This window comes from Vicugna pacos, chromosome 4 (genome assembly GCF_048564905.1).
Source record: "Vicugna pacos chromosome 4, VicPac4, whole genome shotgun sequence".
Classification (NCBI taxonomy): Eukaryota; Metazoa; Chordata; class Mammalia; order Artiodactyla; family Camelidae; genus Vicugna; species Vicugna pacos.
Genome location: NC_132990.1, coordinates 63,953,705 through 63,977,951, shown reverse-complemented (window position 1 = coordinate 63,977,951; position 24,247 = coordinate 63,953,705). Strand labels below are relative to the sequence as shown.

Sequence of the window (24,247 nt, the reverse complement as noted above, 5' to 3'; positions counted from 1 at the left end):
TAGCTGGAGACGCTACAGTATCTTAAGCCGTGAGCAGTTGTACAGGTTAATTTAAGCGAGAACCTGCAAATGGAAGGAGAAGAAAGTCTGTCGGTCAGCATGACCTCATGCCGTCCCATCTGGTTTCTGTCCTCATGAGAGTGCCCCCTCTGATGCTGGCGGGAGAGCGGACGTTTGTTCCCAACATAGGTTCTGACGCTTAGTGAGAACAGCGCTGTTACTGTGTACCAGACTCTGGCCCACATACTTTATATGCAAACACTGAATGGGATATATTTATACTAAAACAAAAGAAGTTGTTCATTTGGAATTTGAATTTAACTGGGCATCTTGTATTTTTATTTACTGAATCTGGCAGCCCTACTTGGGGTCAACCCCACTGTCCTACATGGTTAAATAGAAAAGATCTATGCTTAGGAGTCACAGAGAGCTGGGTCGGGTTTCTGCTTCCATCGTTTGCTTGCTGTGTGGTCTTGGGGATGTTACTTCACTGCTCTGATTGCTAGTTCTCACCTGTAAGTGAAGGTCCTCAGGACTGTTGTAAGAATTACATTTTTTTTAATGCCTTTAAAGTACCTTACATTGTGTAATTAGGTGCTTCATGAACATGAGCTCTTATTATAATTCTTTTTTCATTTCTTTGGGTCACTATTCTTAATTCAGGAGAAATTAGATCATTTGTTGATCCCCTTGGAGAGGATATTGGTAAGAACATATGGCAGGAATAATTGGAGCCTCCTCATTAGAGACGTTGAGAGAAATGAGTCGGAGGCTTACACAAACGCATTCTTGGTACACACCTTCTCCTTCTAGATCCGTGTCCTGTAGCTAAGAAGGCAGACCCCAGACCCACTTTACACAGACATGCTGTACTTGTCTTTTGAATAATATAAGATGGAAAAAAGTGACACCTGGGTAATCAGGTGTCCTTGATAGTAGGCACTATGAAGCTTTTGTTTAAAAAGTACACAGAAAGTAAAAAACCTTAAAGAAAACATGAGACTATGCAGAATCTGTTACCTGGCAAAGGAGGAGGAGATCAATGTTATCTGGTATCCTTAAGTCTGAAAAAAGCTGTCAAACTTTCTGAATCCCCAATGCCTTGAAATGTCAGTGTAAATGGAGTGACAAAAGCATAAAGCACATCCGAGCCTGGGCCTAATGATCAGGTTTTCAGTGTCTGTTCATTTATTCAGTAAATACTGGCTGAATAAGTGTGCTCAGTCCTATGAGAAAACTCATGTGACTAAGTCATGGCCTGTGCCCTTGGTGGGGTCAGAGTCTGTTGGGTGAGACAGGCAAGGGGATGTGATGGTTAGGTGTGGTCCAGTGTGTTATGCTGTCCAGAAAAGGAGCCTGACTCCAGGTTTAAAGTCAAGGTTGGGTTCCCAGTGTTCATTCTGACTGCTGGGTAGAGAGAATGGCTCCAAGTAGAAGAGCCTGGTAGTAGAATGCTAGGGATTTAGGCAAGAGATGCTGTCCTGTGCCCAGGAGAGCTACTCTGGAGCTTGAGTCAGCTGCCATCATGGCCATTAGAACCTTCACTCTCCATCTCTCCACCATTGTCATCATCATCTCTTTTGTCCTCCTTTATTCCAGGCCTTCAAGAGTGCACTGATGAGCTCCTACTGGTGCTCAGGGAAAGGGGACGTGATCGATGACTGGTGCAGGTGTGACCTCAGTGCCTTTGATGCCAGTGGGCTCCCCAACTGCAGCCCCCTCCCGCAGCCGGTGTACGTATGTATGGCCCCTCTTCCTTTGGCCACCCCTTCCCATGGGCTCATACTCCTCTCCTGCCAACCCAGGCCATCACTGGCTTCTGTTCCTAGGGTGCTTCACCAGATCCCTGAAGTCTCTGGGGGCCCCTACCTCCTTCTTTGAGAAAGCAGGGAGTTTCAGCAGAACAGAATCATGGCTCAGGGGTAGACACTCAAATTGCAGTGCGTGCTATTTTAGCAATGCCACACCATCCATCCTTCCTGACTTCATTCATCCGCTCAACAAAGGTTTCCCCGGCACTCACTATTGCTTTGTCAGTTCCTGTGCTGACCACTGCGGCTACTGAGACAGAGAAAGTGTAGAACCTATTCTAAGAATCTTTATGTTATTCACTCATTCAAAAGATAATGTTTGAACACCTGCTGTGTGTCAGACCCTGGGGAATTCGTCGATGAGCAAGACAGACACTTGGGGAGCTGACCATTTAGTGAGGGGGGCAGATGTCAAAGCAAAAACAGGAAACTGTGATACCGCTCAAAAACTTAATAAAAATACGAAAAAAAAAACCCACAAAGACACACTAATGGAGGAAATAAAGGAGGGGATGCTTTAGTTGGAGAAGAGGAAGGTAGTCTGGGAAGCCTCTCGAGAAGACCTGAATTAGAGTCCGAGCGAGGCAGGTGGGAAACAGCAACAGTCATGTTTCAGACAAAAGGAAGAGCCCATGGGATAGCCCTGATGCAGGACATTCATCATTGGAGGAAGTAAAGGACTGGGACATGTGATTCAGAGGGAGAGCCGTGTGAGGAGCAGAGATCTGGGCAGGAGCCAGCATTGAGGACGCACTGCAAGATAGTCCTTGAGGAGACAGTGGATGGAGTGGCAAGAGAGCCGGAATCTGGGCTGGAGACAAGCAAAGTCACCACCATGGTTCAGTCCCCAGCTGGTCGGGTGACTTTGTGCAGATCATTCCCTTTTCTGGGCCTTGCTGTCACCTTCTGTGAACTGGGGGGATGAACTCCCCTCTCTCAGAGGACCCTCCCAGTGCTCACCTTCAATCATTCTGTTATTTCTCACTTTATAAAAGGACTCCCCAGGATTCCTGCCCTCTGTGAGTATTGATTTAAGGATATTAAAAGGTTGGCTGATAAATTGGGGGATTGAAGAGAATGGCAGACAAGTTGGAAGATACTGTGTTTGAAGGCACTGCCAAGTTAATTGACAGTGAAGCATCATTGAGAATATATTTTAAATAAATGGAAAGCTAATCAACTTTCCTTGAGCACATATTGACTGCTTAGATTAATTTACTGGATCCCACATCGATCCTGAAAGGGAGCTCTTCTTATCCCCGTTATGGACGAGGAAACGGAGGCTGAAAGAGGTGTAATTAATTGCTTGAGTCTATATAAGGGACTGGTGGTGGGTTGAATCAAAATTTGAAGCCAGACTGAATGCTGTGCTTTTAATCTTGACACAAGCCGACTCTTTGGGGGCCCAGACAATACTGGCTGGCAAACAAACAACCTTCCCTGTCACCCCCGTAGGCTGCGGCTCTCCCCAACCGTAGAGCCCTCCAGCACCGTGGTCTCCTTGGAGTGGGTAGATGTTCAGCCAGCTATTGGGACCAAGGTCTCTGACTATATTCTGCAGCACAAGAAGGTGGATGAATACACAGATACAGACCTCTACACGGGTAAGTAGAAAGCCTATGACTTCCTCTTTGGCCGAGGTGGTGTGACAGAGAAGGGATTTTCTGGGATTTTCTAAATGCCTTTGGAGCCTTGGTGTCATCTGAACTGGGAAGTTTCATTGTTTAGTGATTGTCACCTAGTGCCCACACCTGTGTGCTTTCTGGTATGATTTTCAGCAGGGGAAGGTAGCAAATTGTACTTGGAAAAATTCCTGATTCTCTTAAGTTGGATCCTCAAAGCCATATACTGAAGTGTTAGTTAATTCAAAAAATTCTACTTGGGAAGGCCTACATGTTGCATTTTTGAAGACCTTGACCTGTAACTATATTATCTCTGGGAGCGAGATAAGGAAATTCAAGGAATTGCCTTTTCTAGTGAGATGTGCTGAAGTAGTTGCCGTAGTGCTGGTCTGGCTCTAGGGAGGCTGGCAGCCTGGGTCTCTGGGACTGGCCTTGAGGCAGGACCTGAGGGCAGGCCTAGTACTGGGGTGTCGGGGGCCAGAGACCAGAGGAGCCAGCCTGCCTCTGGGGTGGGTCAGAAGCCTGAGTTGGTAGTAGTTGGCCTGGTGCTGGGCCCAACTGGAAGCCTGAGTTCAAGGCTAATTTCCTGGAACTTGGGTTCCCAGGAGGACTGGGGAGCCTGGCCACAGGGACAGCCAGGGGCCTTTGGAGCTGGCAGATGCTGGGGTGGGTAAGGGGCCTGGGTTCATAGGAGCCCACTGGGAGTCTGGTGCCATGGAAGCTGCTGGGGCTCCTGAGCCGGCAGCTCCTGGGATGAACCAGAGGCCTGGATTTGTACAGAAGCCTGCTGGGAGCCACGTGCAGCCATGGGAGTCGGCCCTGGGGTGCAAGTTGCGCACTCACTTTTCCCTTTCCTTCCGGGATGGTTTCTCTCTCACTGCCCTGGGCTGCTGAGGCTTGGGGGAGAGGTTATGGTAGTAAAGTAAATCTATCTTTCCTACCCTGCTCAAAGCACATTATATTATTTTTGTACCTCACCCTGGTGCTGAGATCCCTCACCTAGAAACCGTAGTTCTTGTGAAGGTATTTCTGTGCAGATAGTTGTTGAAATTGATATTTCAGTGGAGGTGGTTGAGAGGATGCGGGGGGAGACAAGTGCTAGAAATTCTTATGCTGCCATTTTGCTAACATTAGCCCCTGAACGATTACCAAGCGTGCTTTTATAGATCAAGGAAGTGAATCCCAGAGAGGCCTGTGACCCTCCCAAGTCCCACGGCCAGGCTGTCGTACTCACAACATAATGCCTGCATCTTTACTGATTATGCTTGGTGATAAAAGACTGAATGCTAGTTTGCTGAGGTTTTTGTTTTGTTTTAACTAGAAAATGGACGTTGAATTTTCTGTGTCTATTGAAATGATCATACAGTGTATGTTTCTTAGTTTGTTAATGTGGTAAATTACATTGATGGATTTTCAAATGATTTAAAAGAAAACCTTGCATTCCTGGAATAAACAAATCTCACATGGTCATGATGCATTATCTTTTTTATATGTTGTTGGACTTGTTGTGTTAAAATTTTGCTTGGTTTTGGCATCTATGTTCCTGAGGGATTTTGATCTGTAGTTTTCTTGTGATGCTTTTGTCTGTTTTGTTGTCAGGATAATTCTGGCCTCTCAAAGTAAATTGCAGAATATTTTCTCCTTTTTCATCTTCTGAAAGAGCTTGGGTGGAATTAGTAATATATATTTTTTAATTGTTTGGTAGAATTCACCAGTGCAATAATCTGGGCTCGGAGCCTTTCTCGTAAGAAGGTTTTAATTACCAGTTTAATTCTCTGGGAGACATGGGGCTACTCAAGTTATGTATTTTTTTTTTTGAGTGATTTTGGTAATTTGTATGTTTCAAGGAATTTATCCATTTCACGTAAGTTGTAAAATTTACTGGTAAAAAGTTGTTCATGATATTCTGTTGTTACTCTTTTAGTATTTATGGAATTTATAGTGGTATCCCTCTTTCAGTCTTGATATTGGTAATTTCTCTCATCTCTCTCTTTCTGCTCAGTCTGGAAGGAGGGTTACGTAATTCGTTTGTCTTCTCAAAGAGTCAGCTTTGATTTCACCTATTTTTGCTATTTTCTATTTCATTGATTTCTATTCTGATCTTTGTTTTTTCTTTGGCTTACTTTGGATTTAGTTTGCTTCTCTTTTTCTGGATTTTTAAGGTGGTAGCTGAAGTTGCTGATTAGAGATTTTTCTTGTAATGTAAATATTTCCCCTAATTATTGCTTTAGTGGCTTACCACAAATTTTTGATAAATTGGTTTTTCATTTTCTTTCAGTTCAAAATACTTCCTATTTTCCCTTTTGTTTTCTTATTTGACCCATGGTTTCTTTAGATGCATGTTACTTTATTTCCAAATAGCTGAGGATTTTTCATTTATTTTTTCTGTAATTGAATTTTAATTCGATTCTGCTGTATCAGAGAATATACTTTTTTTAAAAATTGAAGTATAGTTGGTTACAATTTACCAGTTTGTGGTGTACAGCATAATGTCCCAGTCATGCATGTATATATACATATATTCATTTTCATATCAGAGAATACACATTTTATGACTTTAGTCATTTTAAATTTATTGAGACTGGTCTTATGGCACAGAATATGGTCTATCATTGTTTTCAGATTCCAGTTTAAAATCAAGTACATTCTTCTGTTGATGGATGAGGTATTCTATAAATGACAATTAGATCACATTGGTCAATTGTGTTGTCAGGTCTTCTAAATCCTTCCTAATTTTCTGTCTTCTTTTTTGTGTCAATACTTGAGGGAAAGGCAGTGAAATCTCTGAAGATGAGTGTGGATTTATCTGTTTCTCGTTATAGTTCTATCAGTTTTTACTTTATATATTTTGAAGCTCTGTGATTTAGAATGTTTTACATCTTGATGAATTGATCTCTTTATCACTGTGAAATGATTGTCTGTATCCCTGTTACATGTTTTGCCCCCAGATCTACTTTTTCTGATATTAATAGAACTACTCCAGCTTTCTTCTGATTAGTATTGAGATGATCTACCATTTTTAATTTTTTTACTTTTATATTATTTGTGCTTTTATATTCAAAATGTGTTTCTTGCAGCCAGCATATTTTTAGGTCTTAATTTTTTGCCTCTTTTAAAAATCCAATCTGACATTGTTACCTTTAAATTGAAGTGTTTAGTCCATTTGTATTTCATATGATATTGCTGTCGTTAGGGTCATCTTGCTATTTGTTTTCTGTTGTCCCATCTTTCTTTGTTTCCTTTCTTTTTCTATCTTTTTTTAGATTGAGTGTTTTTATTATTCCATTTTATTTCTTTTGTTGACTTTCTAGTTACAACTCTCTTGTGTTAGTTTAGTGGTTACTTAGGGTTTACATATGCATTTTCAACATATCACAGTGTACCATTAGGTGCTATTATAACACTTCATATACAGTATAGGAACTTCATATAGTATAATTTTATTTCTCCTCTCCAAGCCTTTATGCTGCATTGTTACACACTTTATTCATATACATAAGTTCCATAATTCATTATCATTTTCCTTAAATAGTAAACTATCTTTTAAACATATTTAAATAATAAGAATAATTTTATATATTTACTCATGTACTTACGTTTTTGGTGTTCTTCATTCTTTTTCAAACATCCATATTTTCATCTGATTTCATTATTTTTCTGCCTGAAGGATATCTTTTACTGTTTCTTATATTTCAGGTCTGTTAATGATGAATTCTTCCTGCTTTTGCTTGTTTGTAAACTGTGATTGCTGGGTACAGTCTTCTAGATTGACAGATTTTTTTCTTTTAGTAATTTAAAGATGTTGCTCCTCTGTCATGCTTACATTATTTGCGTTGAAAAATCTGTCTTTATTTCTATTTTTGTTCCCCTGTACATGCATACCTTCCCCCCATACCCCTGGCTGCTTCTAAGATTTTTCTCTTTACTATTGGTTTAGAGCAGTTTTATTATTCATTGTGCTTGGGGTCCACTAAGCTTCTTGGGTCTGTACATTTATATTTTTATCCCGTCAGGAAGATTGGGGGCCATTATTTAAAATTTTCTTTTTCTTTCTGCCCACCTTTCTTCTCCTTTGGTGAACTAATATGTGCATTCTGCGGCTTGAAATTGTTCTTTATTTCACGGATGCTCTTTTCATTTTTAAAAATTATTCATTTTCTTTTTGTTTCATTTTGGATAGTTCCTAGTGCTATGTTTTCAATACTTTCTGCAAAATCTCCTCTACTGTTAATCCTAGGCTGTGATTTCTTTTTCAACACAGACATTATAATTTTCACCTTTAGAAGTTCAAGTTGGATCTTATTAGTATATGGCATTAACTTTTTTGCTATATGCAATAGTTACAATGATGGTTTTAATGCCCTTGTTTGCTAATTCTAATGTCTGTGTCACGCCTGGGTCCGTTTGAATGGACTGATTTCTCTTCTCATCATGGCTTGCATTTTCCTTCTTCTTTGCATGCCAGGTAATTTTTGATTGAATGCCAGGCATTATGATACTTGCCTTGTTGGGTGCTGGATATTTTTATATTCCTATAAATATTTTTGAACTCTTTTCTGGGACACAGTTAAGTTAGTTGGAAACAGTTTGATTCCTTTGAGTCCGGCTTGTACGATTTGTTAGGTAGAATCAGAACAGTGTTTAGGCTAGGGCTAACTATTCCCTACTGCTGAGGCAGGACCTTTCTATGTGTTCTACACAATGACCTGCCCATGAATTACAAGATTTTCCAGTGTGGCTGCTAGGAATAGGCACTATTTCTGGCCCTTATATGAGCAGTGGGCACTGTTCTATCTAATCCTCTTGGGTTGGTAGGCTCCTTACATGTATCATCGGTCAGTACTCTGCTGAGAATTTAAAGGGGACCTTCCACAGATCTCTTCAATTTTCTCTCTGTACAGCTGTCTCCTCTCAATTACTCTACCCTATAAATTCTAGTCACTTTGGTCTCCCTGGACTGAGAACTCTGTCTTTTCAGTGTAGGGAATCTGCCAAGCATCTCCTTGCTGTGACTGAGAAACTCTCTAAAGGCCAGAAGCTTGGGAAGTTTTAGGGCTCACAGAATTTGTTTTCCATATTTCAGGATTTCTGTCCTTTGTTGCCTGATTTCCAGCTTGAAAACTTGTTTTATGCTCTTTTCTTAAAAAAAAAAAATTCTTAATGTTTCAGGCAGTAGGGTAAATAGTCTCTTTCTCTATCTAGACCGGAAATGGAAATCCAAGATTCTTCCTTCTGATTGTCCAGGAACCAGTGTTCTGATGCAAGAGTTTCTCTCTCTCTCTCTCTTTTTTTTTTTTTTGATAGAGATAAAGCTTCTTTTTAGTTATATGGCCTGGGGGCACCCCACAGAGATATTACCCCTTCTTCTTCCTGCTGCCATTCAGAAGTTTGAAGATAATGATATATCTGCCACCATCTTTACAGGTTCTTCTAATTCTTCCTTGTGCTACTTGACTTTCATTCTCTCCACTATCCAATTCTTGGTTTTTTTTGGGGTGGGGTGGGGTGGTTAGTGGGCAATTGTCTTTATAGAAGCAAGATGATGACTCTTATGTCTTCATAACTTGGTATCCTCCCAGAGTGCCTGACAGTAGATGTTCAGTGTCCACTGAATTGAATTGTATATGGGTAGGCATATCCATGTGTTAACCTTTCAGTTCTGACATCAACTCCTTGAGTGCTATGTGGTTTTATGGGGTCTTACGTAGTCCTAGAGACTAGCTGAGTACATAGAAGGACTTCTAAAATGTGTCATGATTAATTGATGCTGTAGATGGTTGGGGGTGGAATGTGAAGCAGAAACCTCATTTCTTTGCCTCCGTGCCACAATTACCATGTCTCAACTGTCTGGAAAGTGAACTTGGACCAAATATGAAAAGTTTAGTCAATTTGATTGAGTTTTATCTTAGAGGATATAAGCCTAACAAAGGATTATGGGCTTTTTGGGAAAACCTGTCTCCTGCTTTCAGTTTTCACCACTTCTTCCTGAAAAATCTAGGGCCAGTCAGCATCTTTTCTGGATCCCAGTGTTCCTATCTGTGGAATGGAGAAAATTACACCTATTTCACTAGCTACTTTAAGGGTCAAATGTAGCACAGTTCCTGGCACATGGCAGGTACTAATAACTTTTTGTTGCTTCTAATTTCCACGAATTAAAAAAAGAAAAGGGAAAATTCAACGTTAGAAAGAAAACAAACAGAAATAAGGTTTAAGACTTATTTTGTTAGAGAGTTAGGATTACTCAAACATTTGGCCAGGTGAGGCCAGAATAGGGAAATATGGCCTTTCTCTTTGATCTCTCTGGATTTTTGCTGGCAGCTGAGTCCAGTGCTGTAATTGTTTATTTATTCACAAGCTCACGCATGCGTGTGTGTGCAGATATACGTGCGTACACACATTCTCTCTCTCTCACACACACACGCGCACACACACACACACTTTATGACTGCCATCTGTTCAACACCCTTTTGAAATAGCTGTTGAAATGCTCACTCTCCCTCCCTGTCTCCCTCTCCTGCCCCCCCCCCAACCCCTGGGTTTGGCGCCCTCTTTGTTTCCTTCAGAGAAACCATTGCTCTTTCAGTTCTGGGACTCTATTGGGAAAGCCAAGCACAACTAGCCTCCTGTTCCAGTTGTTTTGAGCAGAAATTGGGCTTGTTTTGGGGGGTGGCTGAATTCCCCGCACGCTAATCTGTCATCAATATTAAAAACAGACGTCTGGTTCTCCCACGTGGCCTCATCAGAGCAATTGGCATGGGTTTCAGCCTCTCGGGCAGGGGTAGATGCAGGAGCGGGAGGTGGGAATAAGAAGGGGGGCTGAGGCACAAGCAGATTTAATGAATCCAAATCCCATGTTTGACCTATGGAGAAAAAAAGACTGAGGAAGGCGGGAGAGGGGTGGTCCAGAGGTTCCGCACATGCGTTAGTGGTGGGGTCAGTGCTAGAACGAGGCCTCTGGTTTCTTTACCTGCTCTCCCTGCCAAGTCCTAACATCTTTGCAACAGTCCAGATTACCTCTGGTGAGCTTTGCTCTTGTTGAGAATAAACCAAGAAGCAGATGGACATTAGGGGATATAGGGCATCTGTGTGTCTGGGCAGGATGGAGTATCTCGCCACCTGATGGCAGCTGGAGAGAACGTCGCCCTTCAGACTGTCATATATGCCAGTTTCTGAGAAACCTGCAACTTGAGAGTAGAAGGACCTTAAGCAGTGAGTCCAGCTCCCTCAATGTAAGTCTCAGAAAAGGGAAGACGAGAAGGGGAAGGGCCTCAGTCAGTGTCATGATCTCCCACCACACTCCCCTGCATTTTCTTTGGTCGTCTGCTGGAATATTTTTTAACCTTTTAGAAATCAGAGACCCCTCTCTCTCTCACCGTGGGATTCCCAGGTTCAGCTTGTTTGGTTCAGGGCTGGAAGGCCAGCTGGCTCTGTTGGCCACCACGGAGAGGCAGCAGGCCCTCTCCACCATCCCCCACATGTCCTCACGGAAGGCAGCAGCATCTGGAGCTGGTCAGTGCCCCTCTCTGTCCTGGCATCTGGGAGCCTGATGGGCCGCTCCCCAGCTGATCAGCACAGAGCTCCCCTCCTGCCAGCTCTCAGCTCTCCTCTCTCTCTCTCCCTCCCTCCCTCTCCCTCCCCTTCCTTCCTTCCTTCCCCTCCCTTTACATGTGCCCTTCTTGATATCTCTCTGCCTCCTCTGTGGTCTGTTTTGCTCCATGTCTCTTCCTGCCTTTGTCTCGGCCTGTCTTGTCCTGTCTTGGTCTCTTCAGGCTGGCTTAGGCATGAGCTGTTCACCTAGCTTTACCTAGATCTGGGTCAAGAATAATGTCCAGAATGGTCGGAAGCCATCTCTGTCCACCCTCAAACCCATTCCCCATCCCCTCCCTCCCTGTTTCCAGTAAGTCCAATCCATGACTGAAAGGTCAGGCCCCACACCCCTCCCTGCCACACCCACCATCCCATCTTAGACCTCAGACCAGAGACCTTCTCATGTGAAGGGGAGCAGTTGTGGAGGCGAGTTTGTGTGGGGAGCAACGCAAGGCGAGGGACAGTGAGGCCCCAAACCCCCCAGTAGCCGAGAGGACGGTGGCGCAGCGGCCGTGGTGCAGCAATTACATCGAAGCTGTTTATGAAATACCGTGGAAATTACTCATAGCTCCTCAAGCCGCGCAGGCCGCGGCTGAGCCGTACCCTTTGTCTGAGAAGCTAGAGGGGCCCTCGCCCGCCTGCCGTCTGCCTGCCCTGGACCAACTTGAGGGAGGTGATGTCATTGGAGACTGGGCCCCACTCCCTCAGCCAGAGTGGAGGGGGGTGAGGGAAATATGTTTTACAGGGTGAGGTACAAACCGACATGACTGCAAACATCTGGAACTGATATTAGGTCCTCAGAAAATGTTTCTGTCACTCCAGCAGCTCTTTGGGTGAGAGGTTTCTGAAGTCAAGGGCCTCCAAAGGGAAAAGGTATTTGGAGGGTCTTAATTCTCTCCGTTCCTCCATGCCACCCAGCCTGCATCCTATAATCACAGAGCTTTTTTTTTTTTTAAACAGTTCACAAAGCACACTCATTCATTACATTCATGTAAATGGAGCTCTTACTATGGTCCAGACACAGCAGAACATGCTGGGCATGGAATAGGAGCAAGGCAGGCATGGTTCCTGCCCTCATGGAGTTTATACGTCTACTAGGAGATGGGTACAATTTAGCAAGAAATTACCCTAAGCATGATAGGTGATGAGTTAATTCAGATACCACAAGAGCACAGATTAGGGACTTCTAAACTCAGTCTAGTGTTATCAGTAAAGGTTACACAGAGGAAGTGAGGTGACTGTTCAAGATTCTGGTCCCAGTAATTAATCATACTGGTCAAACCTTACTGAAGACTCTCAGCCCTCCATGTGGAGCTCACCCTCCAGCTGCAAAGACTGCTTTTCCAGTTTCACTTTCTCCCTGCTGCCACCTGTCACCATGCCTGACCTTAGTAGCAGCTGCCCATTATAGATGCCAAGAGACAAAAAGTTAACTTTCCCTCTGTCCTCTCCAGAACCTCCTTCCAGGCCAGGGAAGAATTATGGTAGGTAGATACCTACCTCCCATCCAGAGACTTTGTCAGGATTATTCCATCCTGTTTTATGACCCTGAAATGCAGTCATTCCCCAAAAGGTAAAATCAGATAGAATCTAGCCTTCGTCTTCCTGCCTGAACAGGAACTGATTCTCTAACTATTAAAACTGCTGATTTGGAGCCTTCTCTCCATCTGTGCCCTTATCATCACAATAGATGTGTTCAAGTCCTCCTGGATTCCCTGCCCAGCAACCCAGTCTCTCACTTCCTTAGCCTGCTCTTCTCCAGCGAACTTTCCCCCGGTCGACCTCAGCCACCCACTGCTAGTTCACACCATGGAGTTGTCCTCCCATGACGTTGTCCCATCAAAAATCATTAGCTCCAGTATCCCACTTTCTGACCATTATCTTTTCTTAGGTTTTTGATCTTCCGTTCTTACCATGTCTGTCTTTTAACTCAGTAGGACTTCCTGTCCCTAGGTATCACTGCTCTACTTTATCTCCATCTATCACAATTTTTTTTAGTCATCTCCCTATCCATGTGCAATGGACTGAATGTTTATGTCCCCCAAAAATTCACATGTTGAAATCCTAACCCCCAAGGTGATGGTGTTAAGAGGCAGGGCTCTTGGGCAGTGATTAGGTCATGAGGGCAGGGCCTTCATGAATTAGATCAGTGCCTCCCCCCCTTTTTAATTGAAGTATAATCAGTTTACAATGTGTTAATTTCTGGTGTTCAGACCAGTGCCCTTTTAAAAGGCACCCCAGAGAAATCCCTGGCCTGTTCTGCCATGTGAAATTATAGCAAGAAGACGACCATCTAAGAGAAAGTGAGCCCCAAATCTATTGCTTTCTTGTTCTTGGACTTCCCAGCCTCCAGAACTGTGAGAAAGAGCATCCCTGTTGTTGATACACCACCCAGTCTATGGTATTTTGTTGCAACAACCCAGTTGGACCAAGACACCATGAAGAATTCATGGTTTCATATTTGAATCACTGTTACCAGCCACCTCCTCAGCTCTCTTGCCTTTCTGGTCTTCAGTTGCCCTGCTTGGCCAAACACCTGCACTGGATGCATGCAGCAGCTCTCATCTTCTCCTCTGCTAGTACATACATCAGGTGGCTGGAGAAAAGCATGCAGCTGAGGATATTGGCACCAGTATATTATCAATCACCAGTGCCAGCCAGGCTCTTCATGCTACCAGGCGATTCTACTGGACTTCTGTCAGTTTACTTTCTTCTTCATCGTCCTTCGACCCATGACGCCCTATCCTTCCTCCTCCTCTCTCAGCAAAAGATCATGTCTCCTCATTCACAGAGAAAATAGTATAGGGAGCAGGTAATCTTCCCTCCTTCACTATTTTAAATCTGTGTGCTGGCTTCTTGATGCCTGTCTTCCCCTTCCCTCCTGATACAATGTAGGAGGCTCCCTTCTTCCTTCTATTGCCCTGTTTCCCGTGCCCTACTAAGTCCCTAGGAAACTTTGCATATCAGTGGTCTCCCTATATTCTAGGCTTTCAATCTCCCCTTATTTAGTAGATTATTTTTACCATCCTTTAAATGTGCTCATATGTTTTTCTTCTTAAAGCAAGCAAAACACTCCGTCTTACTCTATAACTCTCTCTCTCCTCTTCTTTGTGAACACACTTTTGAAAGTAGACTCTGCAGTGGCTGACTTCATTTCTTCAATGTGCACTCACCCCTTACCCTCTCCACTCTGTCTCCTGCTACCACCAAATTTACTGAGACATTTTTCTCCGCAGACATCCGTATCTTCCATGTTATTAATCCAATGACTTTTTTTGGTCATAAACTTACTTGATATCTTCAAGTATTCCACAGCCTTCACCATTCTCCTCTGAAACCTTTGCTTTTCTTGGTTTCTTTGACACTGTACTCCTGGTTTTACACCCAGCTCTCTGACTCCGCCTCGGCCTGCCTTGCAGACTGGGTCCTCCAGTCTGCTCTTCAAATCTTAAAGCTCCTTAGATCTGGGTCTCTTATCTTCTTTTTTCCAGTTTAAACTCTCTCTAGGCTACCACACCCACTCCCATGGTTGTAATCAATATATTCACTGCTCTTACATTTGCGTTTCCACCTCATTCTTCCCAGCTCTCTGTCCGCATCCAACTGGCGGAAAGCACCTGCAGTTTGACGTCTCACAGGCAGGTCAAGCTCAGCGCGACTGAAACTGAGCCTGTTACCATCTCTCCACTAGTGTGCTCCTGACCAGGGGTTCGTTTACTCTCTCTCTGACTGGTACCACTATAAATTCAGCTCCTTGGAGCAAAATCCCAAAGTGTAACTCTTTTCTCTGGTTCATCCTCGTATTCAATTTATAACCAAATGGTTTTGCTTCGATCTCCATTATCTGTTTTCCCAGACTTACTGAGATATAATTGACATATAATTCTATCTCTTGAATCTGCTACTTTATTCCTACTCTCATTGCCTAGTCTAAACTACCCATCATCTCTTGTGGTCACCTTCCAATCAGTCTTCACATTAGCCACTCTCTTTCCCTGTCAGTTATTCATTCTAAAGCCAGAGTTGCTCTTCAGAATACAGTACCTAGCACAGTGCCTGGCATGTCATAAGCACTCAGTAAATATTTGATGAATAGATACCTGATTTATAAGTATCACCCTCCTAATTTAAACCTTTTAAGAGCTTTCTATAACCCTTCAACTAAATGAAAAAAATATTTGACATGGCCAGTAAGGCTGTGAAGAATTGCTCTTGTCTACTATGTCTTCAGTCTTCTGTCTACTCTTGATATTACTAATTTTCTTTCCCACTTAAGTCTCAACTTAAATGTCACTTATCTGAGTCTTCAGTTATATTTGGCCCTTTCATTGATTATGTGAATTTTTAGCATTTAATACTGCCTTGGTAGTACTTATTGCAATTATAATGAATGTATGTTTGATTTGGGGGAAGAAGGGTCGAGTATTTGCCTTTCTCACTGGAGTACTAGCTCCTCCAAGGTGGAGTTATGTTCATCTTTTTCATAACTCTATCCCCAGTGCCTGATAAAATGCCAGGCAGATAGGGGGCACCCAGTAAAGACCTGAAGTGTGAACATGAAGTGGTGAGATGCAGTGAAGGTGGAGAGGTTGGGGAGGATAGAGAGCATTCCAGGTAGAGGCGAAAGCATGTGCAGTGACCCTGAGGTATAAAAGGGTGATGTGCTGGAGTGTAAATTTTGAGTTGTGGAAATAAAAGAGAAGAGACTATTGAAGGGGTGAGATTATGGTGAGTTGTTTAAGGCATGTTAAAGAATGAAAGTTTGATCACCCTGGCTGCTCTATAGAAGATGAATTGAAGGGCCTTTGAATCTATTATCTCATTTTATCCACAAATTAATCCTTCCTAGTGGGAGGGAACTATTATCTCCATTTACAGGTGAGGGAGTTGAAGATCAAACTTGTAAAGTTGATAGTTGAAGGTCAAACTTCTGAGGAGAGTGGAATCAAGAACTGAATTTGGATCTCCTGACTGTTTAATCCACATTTCTCACTGCCAGTGTGATACCAGCCAGAGGCCAGAAGCCCCTGGATTTGGGGCTCAAGAAGAAAGGCTGAATGGTCTTTTCTACAGAACTTCATTGCCCTTAGAAAGAATTCTGTACGGCAGTGAGGGGTGGACTAGGTGACCCCATCAGTAGCCCTAAGGCTCAGCTTCTGCTGCCTATCTGGGGGGGGGGGGTGGCCAACGTGGGGCTGAGAGGAGGCATCAAAGAGATAGCCAGGAGGTGAAAAGAGAGTGTAAGAGAAGGGGTACAGCTGTAAGGTCTCTCCCTTCTCCATCCGACCTGGGGAGGTGGGAGAGAAGTAGATTTTCCCTCTAAGACATTATTGACTTTTTAAAATCTTAGTTAATTACTTCTTCATTGTTCCTTAAATCTGTTTCCTTCCCCACTAAAACCACTCGAGATAATTCCAATATAACTGTCTCACCGGGCTTCCCTGCCTCTTGTCTTGTCCCTGTATTTAGTCTTCCTCCTGCTGCCAAGGTCTTATCTGTCTTTATCAGGTTTTCCAAAGCATATTCCCCACGTGTGACTGTACTAAGGAAAAAAACATCAGAAGTAAACACCAATATTTCTCAGTATTGTTGTGAGCAAGCAATGGAATGATATGTGATGTCTGTGAGACGCCTGTGTATAGAGGATATACAATAATGACTCAACCTCTTTCTTTTATCCTTACCATGTTTGAAAATACACATTTTGCTCTTACTTACCTGAAATAGTTTGCCTTAAACTAGAGGTAGCAAGCCAGTGGCTACATCGTGTTTCTTAATATTTGAATAAGTTGTCATCATTTGAAATCTGGAAGATTTTTACATAAAAATCTGGATTCCTGGCTTCTGCTGAAAAAGAACAGTTTTTGTTAACCTTGGGCGCTCATACTGCCTGGCAGCAGTAGACGAGAGAGTTGAGCAGCAGCTGCCCTCTGTGGAGAACGCACAGAAACTCTAGTTTGCCATAGTCCCCTTTTCCCAGGGTGTCTGGCACCCATCCAGCTACGTTAATCTGCATCGTCTGCTTTGCCCTGTAGGTATTTGAAGGTGTCATCTCTAAGTGAGTCCAAGGGCAGAGAACATCTTCCCTTGATAGTTTTATATTCACCATTTCTTGAAATATTTTCTCCTGCTATTTGCCATAGCATGGACAGGGGGTTTGAGCTGACTGTTGAATGACAACAGAAATACCTTTCTAAAACTGCTTTAGTTTTCGCACGTTTACTCTGTGCCCCTCAAGACTCCTGGCTCTGTGAGGGTGTCTCTCTAGTTGATCACTGAATTCATTTGTTCATTCCCTCCTAGCAGAGTATGGTTTGCAGTAGAAGCCAACTGGGTAACTATTAAAGGAGTCCACTAAATGAACAACGTGGAGATGCTGTGGTAAAGTCATCTATGAGTCTAATATAGTTCAAATAGTTGCATGGTGAGGTTACTCTTGTCATTCTAATTTTCACAAAAGCGGAATCTGAGGCTCAGAAGTAGCCCACTGGGTCATATGCTTCTAGAGTCCTAAAATATCATACTTACAAGATCCTTGCAGATCAGTCAAGCCAATCCCTTCAATTCAGATGAAAATACTGAATTTCAGTGTCAAGGAATTTCTGATCAATCTCCTGAAAAGTTCAGACTAGCACATAGGCAGGATCTCCTGGCTCCCAGCCCAGCACTGGTTCCTATACCATGTGCCTTTGGGAGTATCCAGGCTTTGATTTGTCTACCAACCCCATTTCCAATCTTCATAAACTTCCTGCGACTGAATTCCCTCTTCCTGAGTCATCCTGTCCTGCCTCCCAAGGAAAAGATTCTGGGCACATCCCTGGAGCCATGTGAGGTGAGATCAAGGAGTTGGCTTCACCTGACCCCAGACTTCCCAGGAAGAACTCTATTACCCTGCCCTGATCCGGCCTCACCCACCCCTGTAGGAGAAGGTGAGGGTGGAGTACTCTGGATAGAGGGAATTTGGTTAGTAACCAACAATGAAGATGGGCTTATAGGAGAACAATTACGAGCCCTATTATAATTGTTCTTTAATTCATAATTGCCAGGTTTCTCTCCAGGTCATCTTTGGAGATTGTTGACCCATTTAAAAGCTTCAGGCACAGCTGACATCAGTGATATAGGAGAGCTTCCCAACATATAGGAGTTCCATGGGAGTATTCCCTCTATGATTACAAAGGGCCTTTGGGAATCACAGGAAATCTGGAAGGAACAGTAGAGATCACAGATGAACCTCTACCCAATGTCCTCCACCCACCCTTCAGCCCTTACTCAGTCATTACGATGAGTAATAAGAATCAGAGAAGAGAAGTGACTAGACTGAGGTCATTTAAAGTTTGTGAGTATAATTCTGTAAGCCCTAGAAGATGTATCAGGAGTCCTGGAATAATTGTTGCCCTCAACACTGAACATGCAAGCACCAAAGAGTTGGATTACAATACCTATGGGTTTGGGTCCAATCGCTTATTATTTCAAACCTCAGGCAGCAGTCATCTCTCAGGGGCATCTGAGTTCCAGGAAGAAGAATCTCCAAGAGGAGCATTCCATTTTCGACAGCCAGCCATACATTGTAGTAGGCAAGAAAATAACTTCCTTTATATAACCAACCTTGAGATATATTTCCTTTATATTTGTAAAAGGGAACAATACAACTCAAACTCTTTCTTTCTTGAGCTGGCTTTTAAGAAGCTGGTGTGTAACCTAATGTGAACCTAATGTACAAGGACAAAAATTAGCACTCGTCTTCTTTCTCATCCTCAGACACATCAAGCTTCACTTCTGCTTCCCTCTGCCTAGAATGTCCTGCCCCCGGTTGTTTGGATTGTTAGCACCTTCATCCTGGTTTCTTCATCCCATTGTCCTCTTCGCTTAGAGGTCTCTCTCTCTGACCCCCCAAATATAAGGTTGCTTTTCTGTCACTCCTGTCACCTCCCCCAGGATCAGTGCTCTTACATCACTTATCATTCTCTGAAATAATCTCACTTATTTATGTTTTTTGCCCATTTTTTTTTGGTTCCCCTTTTCTTAAATGTAAGCTCTATAAGACTGAGGACCTCAGCTGTCTCATTTCATGCTATACTCTTTGTACCAAAAATATAAATCATGCTATCATCAGAGCTCATGATACCAGACAGCCAAACCACGGGTGAAGAAGCATAAAGGTATCCAATGTAAGAGAGCCGCAGTAAGAACGAAGCCAGAGGAGTAGCATTTGTTAAGCACCTGCTCCGTACTGGGAACTCTGTATGCACTATAGAAAATGCAAAGCTAGTTAAAGGGAAAGGGAAGAGAGCCAGCGTTTATTGAGCATCCTATACTAGGTGTTTCTATAATTTCAATCATCAGAATTATTCTGAAATTTCACAAGATGGGAAAACCAAGGTTTGGGGAGGGCAGAGTCACTTGCCTAGGTGCATATAGTTGTTGAGTGACAGTGTTAGGATTTGAACCCAGTTCTTTCTCACTCAGAAGTCCATGCTCCTTATTTCTACTCTTGGTAGCTTTCAAGGAATCCCTGAAGGGGGAAGAATGAAAACAATGTTGTAAATGAAAAAAGGAGAGGATTATGTAGTAAAGAAAAAAAATACAAATTTTAAGTGGTGTGTTTTTGATTGGGGGTGTGTAAGAGGGGCTGGGCATTATTCTCATGGCAGAAATCATGGGAAAACAAACTCAGAGTCACTTGGGTCATAGCCTGGCTCAGGGGCTGAAGGTCTCCACGTTCGTACATTGGGAGCAGATGTGCTATCGTCAGGTGCATGATGAAGCACACCTTTCCGAAGGTCACATTTGGCTATTCTGGAGCAGCTGAGCATCTCGGGGGAGTTCTGGGCCTGTAGCATAAGGAGATGCTACAAGTGATGACGAAACTGAAATCCCATGGGTAGGTGCAAGTGGCCGAACCCCAAAGTGACAGCAAAATCAAATGTCAGTGAGACTGGATGCTCCTGATGTTTGTCACCTAGAATTAGCTACATGGGCACATGTCTTGATGATTATGTAGTTTAGAAATGGGACCCTTCCCTGCATGCTAATTTAATAATAGTGGCTCATATTTTTAAATTCATTTTTAGCTGACAAACAATTAGAGACTCTCTATTGTGTGCCCAAGTTGGTTCCAGGCACTGGAGAAATGTTAGAGATGGTTGAATTACTGTAATTCAAAGTATAGGACATGTGTTCATCCTGTTTTGTTTTGGTTTTCATTTTGATTAACCTAAACACAAAGCCTGAGCAAGGATTGGGAGCAGGTGGTTTGCTTGATAACAATACACAGGAAACAGTTGTCAGGTAGCTTGGGCAGTGACTCCAGAAGGAGAGAAAGCCAATACAGGGATGTGTCCACAAGGTTATTACTGAGGTGGTGTGGGCTTGATTCCAAAACAAGACCTCCTGAGAAGGAGAGGAGTGCCCCCTAGAGTTGCTGCCTGAGGATGTAGAGCTGGAGTGTGTCTGCTCTGGCCCCCCGCCCATGATGCTTGAAGATTGTGGTTCCTTCCACTGAGAGCTCCCATGGCATGAAGGAAGACCTCGGGCCAGAAAGCAGAAGGATATACCTGGCATGTGCTCAAGGTGGAAGTTATTGGAGCAGCACAAAGTGAGTCCAAACTCACACTGGAACTGTCCACTGCAGCTGAGGCTGAAATCCGAGACTAGGGATGTGCAGTGACCCGAAGGATGGCCTTACGTACTCGTTCAGAAAATGTGCATATTGAACAAGTGCGCAAGCCAAGCGTATTGCTGTGTTCTTGGAAACCAATAGGGAACATGATAAATCCTATCCCTTCTCTTCGAGCGCTCAGTCTGGGGGGAGAGAAATGAAAAACAGGCAACTGCACGATAATAGAGTAAAAATGAAATGCAACTAAATAGATACAAAAACTTACAATGGAAGAAAGATTAGTTTAGTTTGAGGAACTGGTAATTAAGGATGCCTCCATGAAGAACGTGGCCTTTGACCTCAGCCTAGAAGGATGAGAAGAATTTTAGTAGTAGAAATGAGTAAGAGGAAATTCAGACAGAGAAAAGATCATAAAGCAAAAAAGAAAGACATGCAGATAGAAAGGAAAGGTACCTAGGGGAACATAGCATGAGGGAGACTGGAGTTTGTGGTCAAGGGGATGAGTACCTTGAAGGCCAGAGTAAGATGTTTGGAGTCTCTTTTCTGGGCAACGGAAAGTGGTGGAAGGTGTTTGTGCACCTACGTTGTGATTAGAACACACCTTCTCATTCTCAGTTAAGAGTGACGAGATGCAGGTGAGGTATCATGGGTGGTTGTGGTGTAGAGTGATCCCCTCCGTTCTTGGCTTGTAGAGGGCCTTGGCAACAGAACAGAGGCTCTAATTTGGACAAGTGGGATCAAGGTAAAGATATAAAGCAGGTTAGCTCCCTCCAGACATTCTCTGCCTTTGACGTCCACATGGAGAATGGCATTAGCATTTCATTCCACCAGCCAGGACAGTTTGATAATTTTTATTAATGTGTGGCCTAGTGAGTTTCCTCCGCCTTCATCCATTAAACGCTGCATCGTGCCTTCAAGAGCGGCCCACACCCAGTGCCTCGGAAGCCCATATATCATGCCTCGAGGCAGGGAAGCAGATTCCCTTTTATCTCCCTTGCAAAAGCACAGATGTTTGGAATGTCAGTAAATGCACCCAGCCTTCTCTGGGGTTCAGGCACAGCTTCTCCCTGGATGACCTCTTTGGAATCCTCATTCTCAGTGCATTCCGGGCAGAAGAGTGCTCCTTTTGTTCCCTTAAAGCTGCCTCTGCCTCACTCTTCCAACCCATGTGTCATGGGCAACAAATTTGTGTGGCCACATCTGCCTTGTCTCAGCTGCCCAGCCCATTTGCAAGGCAGGTATTAATTGGCATCTGAAAAATTTTATACCAGATGCATGGCTTATATTTAGACTCCACCCACATCTCCCCTTTATCATCTGAAGAAGGAAAGTGACATTACAAATGGCTGGGTTGCAGGAGACCTGACGTAACACTGAGTTCCTGTGTGATCTTGGGGCTCCTCCGTGGACCTCATCTTTCCCATCTCTGAAATGGGGTGATTGAAACAGATCACGTCTGAGGCCTTTCTGTGTTTAAGGTTTTATGATTTCAAGCCTCTAGATTATTAAATGCCTATACTATCCTCTGTTCATTTATTTCTAGCAGAGTGCCTTTATTTTTCAAAACCCGCATGGACGTATAGCACTCATACACAAGAGTAAACCAATCACAAGTGTGCATCGTGATGAAGTTTCACAAAGTGAACACAGCCCTGTAACCAATACCCAAATCAAGAAATAAGACATCGCCAGCCTCCCGGAAGCCCACCCTGTGTTCCCATTCAGGCAGAGTCAAGGCTAAATCATTATCCTGACCTCTATTAATATGGATTAATTTTGCCTGCTTTTTAAGCTATGTGTAAAAAAAATACAGTATGCATTCTGTTGGGTCTGGGTTCTTTGGCTCGCTATATTTTGAGATTCATTTGTAGAGTTGTAGAGTATTATTTTTATCATCAACATCATCATCATCATCATTTCTCTTGTTCTCAAGGGAAGCTGCTATTTAAAAGGATGGCAGCAGTTTTCATATCTAGAGACAGCAGGTTAGCTTGGAGCTGAGCTTTTTTGTCTGAGAACGTTCTCATGAGTGGCGTCTTAGCTATAGAAAGGAAAGGACAGTAGGTGTTCATCAGTTACTGAGGGAAGGATTTGGTGGTGGCATTTGATGGCTTGAAAAGGGCTACCCATTCAGTGACATTTGGTGCATAGAGCTTGAGGGGAGCAGGTATGAAAATTCCATTTGAAACTGCGTTGCTGCTGGAACAAGTGGGTGGAGGATGCTGATCGCCTTCCCTTGTAAAGTATAGAACCCCTCAGGTGGGTTAAGATTGTCCCCACATGGAGGGAAGCTCAGCATGAGGGAGGAGGAAGTCTGGTGCATCAGGCTCAAAGCCACACGTACACAGCCCCCTTGGCACAGTGGCCATGACCTGGGAATGAGGAATGAAATGTACTCTAAAGAGCTGTGAACTCGGAAGCCTGAGCCCAGGCCTCCTGTGGCTGAGGGAGGGGGAGTGCCCTCCCTTGGAGAACCGCTGTGGTCTGCATAAGGCAACTTTCTAACGCCTCCCCCTTCACCAGGACCTGGCATAGAGCATAGAGAGCTCCTGTTTCCTGAAGTGATGTCACGTGACAGTGGCCGGGATTACAGACAAGGGAGGAAGGAGACCTGATGATGTTGTCTCTTCTCTTGCCACAAGGCACCAGGAAGCCTTGGCTGAGAAAACCTCTAGAATTCCTTCGCAGTTCAAAGGGAGAGGGGTTTAGCTTTGAGGGAGGCACTGGTTCCTGGGCAGTGTGTACATGTGGAACCAAGAGACAATTATTCCAAACATTTAAAGGAGTGTTTGTAGTCAAGTTGATGAAATTGTCTGCAGATCATTTGTTCACTCACTCACTCATTCATTTAATAATTATTAATTGAGTTTCTGTTAACTCTCTAGCCAACATGCTTGGTGCTTTCAGAAGAAATACATCTTCAACTACCATCTTTTCTTCCCTTCATTTTTTCATTCTTCCTATCTTTTGTAATGTAATAGGTATATTGACCTATGGTTAAAAGGTTCCTTGTGGCTGCACCCCTTTCAATATGGTTGATGTTGGGAGGGTATAGCTCAGTGATAGAGCATAATCTTAGCATGTGTGAGGTCCTGGCTTCAATCCCCAGTACCTCCATTAAAAAAATAAATGTGGTTGATAATGAAGCATTTAGTGGGAAGAGTTATCTTCCTGGAACATACTAAGCACTGAATAGATATTTGCTAATTTGGGGGATCATTTTTATCACTGTAGAATTATGTGACCTTCTCTCACATCCACCTCCCCATATCAGCTCTCTAGACCTCAGTTTTCCCAATGAAAAGAGAAGAGAAAATTGTTGTACAGGTCCACGTGTAAGTTTCCTTGTAAGTCTCCTGCTTCCTAGATCCCAGAGTGATAATCTTTTCCTTTATTTATCTTAAGTCTCTATGATGTGGGTCAAGCACCCCTGTAAAAATGGAAAACCCAGCCATTTTTCAAAAACATTGAGAACTATATATTTAAGATCTATGCATTTGGATGTAAATAAATATTTCTCAATTTAAAAAAATCAGTGTGAGATGTCAGAGAAGAAAACTATCATTTATCGAACCCTTTGAGATAATGCTATTCAGTACTAAAAATGA

General features: G+C 43.3%; 1 protein-coding gene across 5 annotated transcripts in view; it reads left to right on the top strand.

The window, feature by feature from the left end:
• ASTN2 (astrotactin 2) overlaps nucleotides 1-24,247 on the top strand; it is an 801,670-nt gene that overhangs the window by 660,082 nt on the left and 117,341 nt on the right. For all 5 annotated transcript variants that reach the window (XM_031677473.2, XM_072960007.1, XM_031677480.2 and 2 more), the window contains 2 exons: nucleotides 1,600-1,733; nucleotides 3,267-3,415. In XM_031677473.2, coding sequence (XP_031533333.2) covers nucleotides 1,600-1,733; nucleotides 3,267-3,415 — 283 coding nt within the window. The remainder of the gene's footprint in view (nucleotides 1-1,599; nucleotides 1,734-3,266; nucleotides 3,416-24,247) is intronic.